The following is a 9,140-nucleotide window of genomic DNA, read 5'->3' as shown; positions in this document are numbered from 1 at the left end:
GGGTATTTATAGGGATTGGGAAGGCGCGTTGAGAGCAAAGAGTGGTTGAAGCACATGGATATGAAAGTTGGATGTCCCCACAGTGTGGTCCATTAAGCCAACATACAAAGATACACTGAAAACCACTCTCACACTATTCTCATTGTGTGCTTCTGCTGTCTTCCACATCCATACAACAAACCTACGCTTTTTTTCTTTTCTTTTTTCAACTTCACCCTTTTCTATATGCCTACCTAGTACCTACCTATCCACTCACCACTTACTTTCATAATCTTCTTCTTCCATTTTTTCTTATTTTACTTTCATCTTTCATGCCCAAAAACCTTTCTGTTATTTCCACCACATTCCTAATTTTACGTTTCAACTGAAGAGTGCTACCATTATTTGAATGCATGGAACAACTCTTCACAAATAACATATACTACCAATCATATGGCTTCAAACACTGAGTGGTAATGTTTAATATATTAGGAGAGCAAGAGTTTGTTTTGATAATTATGATCATTATAGTGCTATGTTTTATAATAAATGGAGATATTATTATTTGGACATAAAAAACTAAATATTTGTCTTTTAAATTGCAATGTTCCCCTCAAATAAATATACATAAAAAAACTAAGATAACTCTAAGTGAATGACATCAAAGCTTGAGAACTTGTTTGAGGAGGTAAGAGTGAGAGATGGCCAATTTTGCAAATCATGTCCTTATTTTAGTTAATAAAAAAAGTTAACTATAATAATTGGAGTATACAGATGAAACTATTGTTCTTGAATCCCAAAACGTGTGGGATATAATTGAGAATAGATATGAAGATCCAACAGAAAATGAAGACTATTGTTCTTGAATCCCAAAACGTGTGGCATATAATTGAGAATAGGTATGAAGAGGCACCAGAAAATGAAGAAGATCATAGAATAGCCGTATTAGAATAAATCTGCATGCTGCAATCGTGTGTCAGGCTGCAAGTGTGCATGAACATATATACATGGTAAAAGACAAGTTGTGATACACACACCTAAGCACAAGGAAGAAGAGAAACAGAGAAAAGAATTTTCTTTGTATTATGTATATTGTATATTTGATACAAGCATAAAGGAATTACATATATAGGAAAAGGAAAAACAGAAAACAGAAAAGATAAACAGAAAAACTAGAAAAACAGAAGAGACAGTTGCCTAGGTTGCTGCATTAAAAAAAGAAAAACGTGAGTAAAAGATAAATCAGTTTTATACGTGTTGTATTTCTTAAAAATACGTGACTATAATTAAGGGTTATATAAACATTTTCTTCAAAGCATTGTATTTGTATGCGAACTGGTTGAAGATTCTTTATAGTGAAACTAGCCAAATAATGATTATATCCAAAAAAAAAAAGAGTAATATATTTTCTATCACAGTTTCGCTTATACAACTAAATAAACATTATTCATATTGAAGATCAATATTTAACTCCATATGCAACTGCAACAATACAATGACTTCATATACGTATTAAATATGTTATTACACAGAGTAGAATAGTCTCTCTTTTATTTAGTTGTTCATGCTACGATAAATATATTTTGCATTTCATTTTCAAAGTGAAAAATATATTACTGTACAGCTATTTTTCTTTATTTCATCTTATCAAATTTTTATTTTTTATTTTTGGATTTTGCACTTTTGTTTCCTATTTATTTTTTATAACAAAGTCCTCAAGTTGGCATGTTTTCCATCATGGCTTCTTTAAGCTAGTTTCTCGCAAGAAAGACACTCATAACGGAAGTTCATGGAATAGGGCAATGTAGTCTTGCATGTATATGATTAATAAAGACATCACATTCAAATATCGTAAAGAGTCTTGCATGTATACATCAATATTAGCGTAAATCTTGCAGAGCTTCAACCCATTCCACTTATATGTAAAACATAAATTAGAATAGAATGCATAAATAGTTTATCAGCATCCTCGTACCCTTACATTTTCTTATTATTTTTACTATAGCCACACCGAGCTAGCTACCATATTTTCTTTGGTGATGTATTCATCTCATGGGTAGTATCCACCACCGTGGCCACCACCTTCGCCACCCCCACCCCCTCCTCCATATCCACCCCCACGTGCACCTCCACCACCATAGCCTCCACCGCCACCGCCACCGCCACCAGAGCCACCCCCACCGCCACCAGCTGCTCCACCACCGTATCCTCCACCGGCTCCTTGTCCAGCTCCCTCACCACCACCATATCCTCCTCCATTTGCTCCGCCAGCACCTCCTCCACCACCCCCACCCCTTCCTCCACCTCCTCCTCCACCATTGGCTCCACCGTAGCCACCACCAGTCCCACTCCCTTCCCCGCCTCCATAACCACTACCAGCACCCCCTGCACCACCGCCACCTCCTCCTCCACTTCCACCACCATAACCACCCCCGTTTGCTCCACCTCCGCCATATCCTTCACCACCACCCTTACCAGCCCCTCCACCGTATCCACCTCCATCAGCACCACCGCCACCGCCACCACCGTTTCCTCCACCACCACCGTGTCCACCACCCGCAGCCCCATATCCAGCACCGGCACCTTCACCTCCTCCAGCTCCTTCTCCGTAGCCACCAGCACCGTGCTCTACTCCAGCACCTCCTCCTCCTCCTCCTCCGCCGCCACTTCCTCCACCACCGCCATATCCACCAACAGCAGTGCCAACATGCAAGTTGACACGGTCCTCTAGAGTGAGGAGTGTTCTTGCAGCAGAGCAAATTCCTAAACAAACAAACACAAAGAGAATGTTACCGAGAACTACTTTAGAAGTTGCCATGGCAAAGTATGATTTTGGAATGCTAAGTGCTTGTGTATATATAGTAATGGGCCTGGCCCATTACACAAATGGAGGGGCCCAAAAGTGTGTCTTAATTTCTCGAAGTGTGGCCCACTGCACATGAAGTAGTTGGTTGGGTTCAAGTACAGAAAATCGCACTATAAGACCCACTGGTGTGCTTTTGCTGTCAACCACCACAACCATTACACTGATCATGTTCTCACTTCTCACTGTGCTACCTACGCCAGATCATGTTCTAAACCTATTCTCCTTTCTCTGATAAAACCTATATCCGTTTTCTCTTGAGAATGTCGGAATCATTCATCTTGGATGTTCACACTTAGCACCAATGAACCCTGGAACCAGTTCTCTTTTTCTTTCAAATTTCCAGCAGCTGTTCAGCAACTTGATCATGATGTGGATTTATCCTGATACATCACTTGGCTTATGAACATACTGTAACCCTTTTTTTTAGAGAATGGAAAACAATTTCTTGAGGAGTCGGATTGTGTGAGTGAATTCAAATCTGGAACGAATTGAAGGTACTGTGATTATTTACTGTGTACCAAATTTATACTGTTTGGAGATACACATATAATATATCAGTGTGCTGTTCATTGGAATATCATATAAGATTTTGATTCAACCGGTAGAATGAGATTAAAATTCACTATAAATTATGCAAAGATTTCTTCCTAAATATTAAACAATTGGTCTTACTCTCTCTGAGCTGGGATTATTAACTATAGAAATATATTAAAATTACTGGTATGAAGAACAAGAGATAGAGAACAGTATGTTATAGAACAAAAAAAATGGCATAAGAAGAAGCTTTTTATGCATGTGGACATGTGTGAAGTGGATGATAAGATATGAAGCATGAAATTGTTTACCTTACTCCAGCTATATATCACTATATATCACTGATATTGAAAATGGGGAAGCAACTTCTGGAGTAGCAGTACATGAAATTGAAAGTGTGGTATAGTGGATGATCACATGAAAATTGGAAGAATGCGGGATCCACCCATCATCTTCTGCTAGTCTAGTGGATTGCCCTTTTTCCTTTCACTCTTATCTTCCACCAGAAATGTTTGACTCTAGCAGCAATGTGTTGCCCACTACTTCGTCGCACAAGAGTTACCGACTAAAATAAACAGAAGGAACAAGCTACCAACAACAACACTACCATAACTAAGCACTTGGGACTCTCCAGGACTGCATTCTATTTTGGCTATCTGATATAGCCTTCTTCGATCATGTGTAATATATTAATTCAAACTAAATTATGAATCTATATAAAGTTTCCAAGTAGCTTATACATTCACTGGAAGGATAAAATTAAAAAAAAAAAAGAAAGAAAAATGAACATGTCAAAGGAGTGTAATTTTCACGATTATTTAGTGGTATTATATTAGAAACATAATTTTTGTATTTGGTTAACCAGAAGTTGTAATGTTTGAGTTCTCTTGAGTGAGAAAACTTTCTCTTGTAATCTTTCATTTAGAGTAAACATTCTTTCTGGACGTAGATTGAAGTTCATTTACATTTCATTCAAATCAAGTTAATTATTGCATGTATTCTAGTTTCTTGTTTTCCTTCTACTTTTTTTCAATACTTTCTATGCTTTTTATGTGTTTGTATTGTATGGTTAATTATGAGTAAATTTGACACACACCTCCATAACCTTCAAATATAACCATATACACTTAGCTTCTATAGCAGATATACAACTTGGAGGACAACCAACCTGTCATCCAATATAAATTTTATTTTGTTAAGATTAAGTATAAAATGTGAAATGATGTAATCCTTGATAACAAATACTTATCCATTAAGGTCTGCGATTAAATTTTTATTTCTTATTCCCTACTCGATATTTGATCTTGTACCTATCATATTATGCATATAACACTTCCATATGTGAATATTTAAAATATTTCCATTCTTCCTACTTCAATAATAAGAGGCATGCCGTGGGATAAGTTCCGTAATCATTATTTTTTTTAAGTTCAAAAATTTGCTATTTTTTATGTCAATAAATGGTATAAGTTTTGTCAATAAATTTGTGTAAATTTTGCTATTTAATAATAATCAAGTTAAGAAGATATGTGGGCAGACTTTTATAGAAGAACAAATTAAAGCATTGTCAGAGAGTTCGAAGGTAAGTTAATACGCGAAAGAAAAATTAGAGATAAAGTGGTGAGTTTGTGTAACTTTGAGGACAAAACGTATAATCAAATATCAATACCATTTTTAATAATCTGTAAATTACGATTTCAATTGCTAACTTTAGAATTAAATAGTAAGAATTTAATTACAGTTTTAAGTGACTAAATTTTAGATTAGCAATTTGATTCTAAATATAGATTTGTAAAATTTCCTTAATTCTGTGATTTGGACACATGGTTATTAGCTGGAGTGTTACTCCCTCCACCACCATATAGTGTTTCTTACACTTTTCCATTCCATTTTTGTCCTTTTATGATATTTAATTTTTTATTAAAAATTTTAACTTTATAATTTATTCTAAAGAAATATATTGGCCCAATATTTTGTTAAAGAGACCCAAAACTGGTGGCCTAACAGTGTGAGACAAGAGTCTCTCTCGAAGCTTCTGGGGTTCAGTTGTTAGGAGAGATCAATGGCATTCGAGCCAGCTGAGAGAGAGAGGCGAACCAGGCGATCACCATGGTTCTCTGGCGTGGCAGCTAATGGTGGCGGCCGATCGGAGAAAGAAAGGCAAAGAAGAGGAGCAGGTGAGAGAGGTAAGTGTTCGCTGAACTCTTTACGTTGAGACGAAGAAAAATGATCTGTTTATTTTGTGCGTATGTTATTGTAAGTTGTAAATGCTGGAATTCCTTATATAGGGTTCCAGTAAGTCCAAAGATACAAGCTTTCTAAATGCTAGCAGAAAAGCTGAAAACCCCCAAAACAGAAAACCCTAAAATCTAGATGATTGTTCTTATGAACAGTTGTTCCAAACAGAAAACAATAAATGGTAAACAGAAACAGTTAAAATATTTAATAGCTTCCCCTCAAGCTGAATGGTGTATATTCACCATTCTAAGCTTAGGAATAATGGATTTGAAACGAGTGCGATGAGGGAACTTAGTGGAGAAACTTGGCCTGTATTTTCTCACGAACAACATGACAATCCAACTCTATATGCTTGGTTCGCTCATGAAAGCTTTGGTTATGAGCAATGTGCCTGGCTAAGTTGTTGTCACAATACAAGACGACAGTAGCTATTGGCTTAACATGGAGGTCTTGAAGGAGATAGTGTAACCATTACATCTCGCAAGCAATGGTTGCAAGGCCTATGTACTATGCCTCTATAGAAGACCTTGAGACAGTAGTTTGCTTCTTTGATCTCCATGAGACGAGAGAACTACCTAGGAAAATACAGTAACCAGTTGTGGATCTTCTCATATTGGGGCAGGTGGCCTAATCCGAATCACTGAAACCTTTTATCTGTATATTAGAATCAGAAGCAAAGAAAAGTTCTTCAGAGTTGACATATCTAAGAACATGTTGTAAGGCCTGATAGTGGTATTTGGTTGGTTCCTGCATAAACTGACTTAAAAGGTTAACTGTAAAGCATAAATCAGGTCTAATATTAGTAAGGTAGAAGAGTTTCCCTATGAATCTTCGATAATCATTGGGATTTTCCATATAGTCCTCCGTTTTGTATAGAGAGCTGGTGCAACTTAAATAGGGTGTAAAGCTAGGTTTGCTCCCTAGCATCCCTGTTTCTTCAAGAATATCAAGGGCATACTTCCTTTGACATAGGTGTATTCCTTTATTAGATCTAACAACCTCAAAATCTAGAAAGTATTTGAGTTCTCCTAGATCCTTAATCTGAAATTGAATGTCCAAAAGAGTCTTTATGAGGCTGATCTCGTTCATTGAATTTCCTGTCAATACAATATCATCAACATACACAAGTAGAGTTGTGAAATCTGTAGGAGTTTTCTTAACAAATAAGGAATGGTCGGATCTAGATTGAACATATCCGGAAGAGATAAGGAATGTGGAGAGCTTGTCAAACCACTGTCTGTTATCCTGTTTCAACCCATATAAAGACTTAGTCAGTTTACAGACTTGTCCTTTAATATCAACATCTAAACCTGGTGGAGGATCCATATACACATCTTCATTTAAGTGTCCATGAAGAAAAGCATTGTCCACATCAAGTTGATGTAGAAACCAATTTTTAGAGGCTGCAAGAGCAAGCATTAGCCTAACAAAAGTAAGTTTAGCAACAGGAGAAAAGGTGTCCAAGAAATCTATTCCCTCTTGTTGGGTGTAGCCTTTGGCTACCAACCGAGCTTTATATCTTTCAATAGTGCCATCAACCTTATGCTTTATCTTATAGACCCACTTACATCCAATAAATCTCTTCCCTAGAGGGAGTTGAGTCAAGAACCAGGTCCTATTTGCTTGTAGAGCCCGAATTTCCTTTTGCATGGCATGGGTCCACCCAGGGTTGCTCTTGGCCTCTTCATAGGAACTGGGTTCCTTATTGGCATTTATAGCAAGAGTATACTTTAAATGTTTATTAGAAAGAGATTTGTAAGACAAAACACTTGTTATAGGGTAAGGAGTACTCAAACCATTCTTGGTACACGAATAGGTAGATGTGGATTGATCACCTTCTTGTACATAACTCTTCAAGTATTCTGGAGTCTTTCTAACTCTGCTAGATCTCTTTTGATTGTTTCCTTGTTCCAGTTCCATATAATTAGTGTCTTCAATGACAGTACTGTCCTCAACAGAGCTTTTCTCAATAGAACTACTCTGAGTAGGGCTCGGGTTTCCTCTTTCATTCTCAACAGAGTCTTTCTCATGGTTGCAGGTAATATCATCAAGGAGAAATATCCTCATAAAAAATGATGTTTCTACTTATGAATATTTCTCTACTATTAATGTCCAGAACTATATACCCTTTTACCCCACTCTTATGTCCTAGAAATATGCCCTTTCTAGCCCTAAGGTCAAGTTTACTTCTGTTGCTCTCCAAGGTAGATGCAAAACAAAGACAACCAAAAACTTTTAAATAAAGATAGGTGGGTGGATTATTATGTAAGAGTTCAAAAGGTGTCTTATCTTTAATGGCAGGGGAAGGTAATCTGTTAATCAAATGTACAACATGGGATAGAGCATAAGACCAATAAATATGAGGAATATTGGATTGAAAAATGAGGCTACGAGTAACATTCAATATGTGTTGATGTTTCCTTTCCACAACAGAATTTTGTTGTGGAGTTTCAACACAACTCTTTTGATGTTCAATTCCATGAGAATCATAAGTACTAGAGCAATTAAATTCAGGACCAATATCTGTCCTAATGACTTTGTTAGTCTTATTAAACCGAGTTTTAATTTTCATGATGAAAGCCTGTAGGAGTTCCCTGGATTGACCCTTATTATGCATGAGAAAAACCCAAGTATGCCTACTATAGTCATCAACAACAGAGGAAGTAGAAATAAGACCCCAAATGTCACAATGAATCATGTCAAAACAGTTAGCAGATAAAGAATTGCTCTTAGGAAAAGGTAACTTGTGTTGTTTAGCATAATGGCAAATGTCACAAGCATTATCAGCAGTTGTCTGAATATAAGAAAAATTTTTACATATTTTTTCAACAACTTTATGTCCAGGACGGCCAAGTCTACAGTGCCATAGATTTACATTGTTATGTTCGTAAGAGAAAATAAAATTAGGAGCTCGATTCCTTCCAAAAGATTGTAAGTGGTAAAGCCCTTTGCATACACTAGCATATCCAATCATCTTCAATGTAGAATTGTCCTGAATTTCACATGTCATAGAGGAGAAAGTTAGGGTACAATTTATATCTCTAGTTAGAGTCTGAACAGATATGAGATTAAAGGTGAATTCAGGTATGTATAGAACATTAAAAATCACAAAATCTTTAGAGAAATGTATGGTTCCTGCATAATGGGTAGTAACAATAGAATTATTAGGAAATTTAACTGATATGGGGTTGATTTTATAGAAAGTTGTGAACTGACTCTTGTCATGGGTCACATGATCAGTGGCCCCTGTATCTATAATCCATGAGAGCACACCTTGTGTGTCCTCTGTGTTGTCTTTTTGTATATGGTTGATGCTGTGAGATGAGCTATCAGTCTTTTCCAGCAACTGCAGTATCTTCTGCATCTGTTCCTGAGTGAAGGGGCTTTGAACAACATTCTGTTGACTGGCTTGTGTCCAGTAGATGCTGAACAAGCATTAGCTGAACGCGACTCGTTCTACCCGACACCACTTTCACTATTGTTGTCGTTTTTCTTGTAACAGGGTGGATATCCATGCTTAAAG

General features: G+C 36.7%; 1 protein-coding gene across 1 annotated transcript; it reads right to left on the bottom strand.

The window, feature by feature from the left end:
* Positions 1 to 2,029: 2,029 nt before the first annotated feature.
* On the bottom strand, positions 2,030 to 2,797 carry LOC106776747 (glycine-rich cell wall structural protein 1.0). Its single transcript, XM_014664217.1, has one exon. The coding sequence runs from the start codon at positions 2,795 to 2,797 to the stop codon at positions 2,030 to 2,032; it is 768 nt and encodes a 255-aa protein (XP_014519703.1).
* Between the last annotated feature and the right edge of the window lie 6,343 nt (positions 2,798 to 9,140).

The sequence above is a fragment of the Vigna radiata genome, chromosome 11 (genome assembly GCF_000741045.1).
Source record: "Vigna radiata var. radiata cultivar VC1973A chromosome 11, Vradiata_ver6, whole genome shotgun sequence".
Classification (NCBI taxonomy): domain Eukaryota; kingdom Viridiplantae; phylum Streptophyta; class Magnoliopsida; order Fabales; family Fabaceae; genus Vigna; species Vigna radiata.
The sequence above is the reverse complement of the archived record's forward strand: the minus strand, read 5'-3'. Positions and strand labels throughout refer to the sequence as shown.

Coding starts and splice junctions, on each gene's coding strand:
- LOC106776747 (XM_014664217.1), bottom strand. CDS start 2,797: ATGGCAACTTCTAAAGTAGTTCTCGGTAACATTCTCTTTGTGTTTGTT.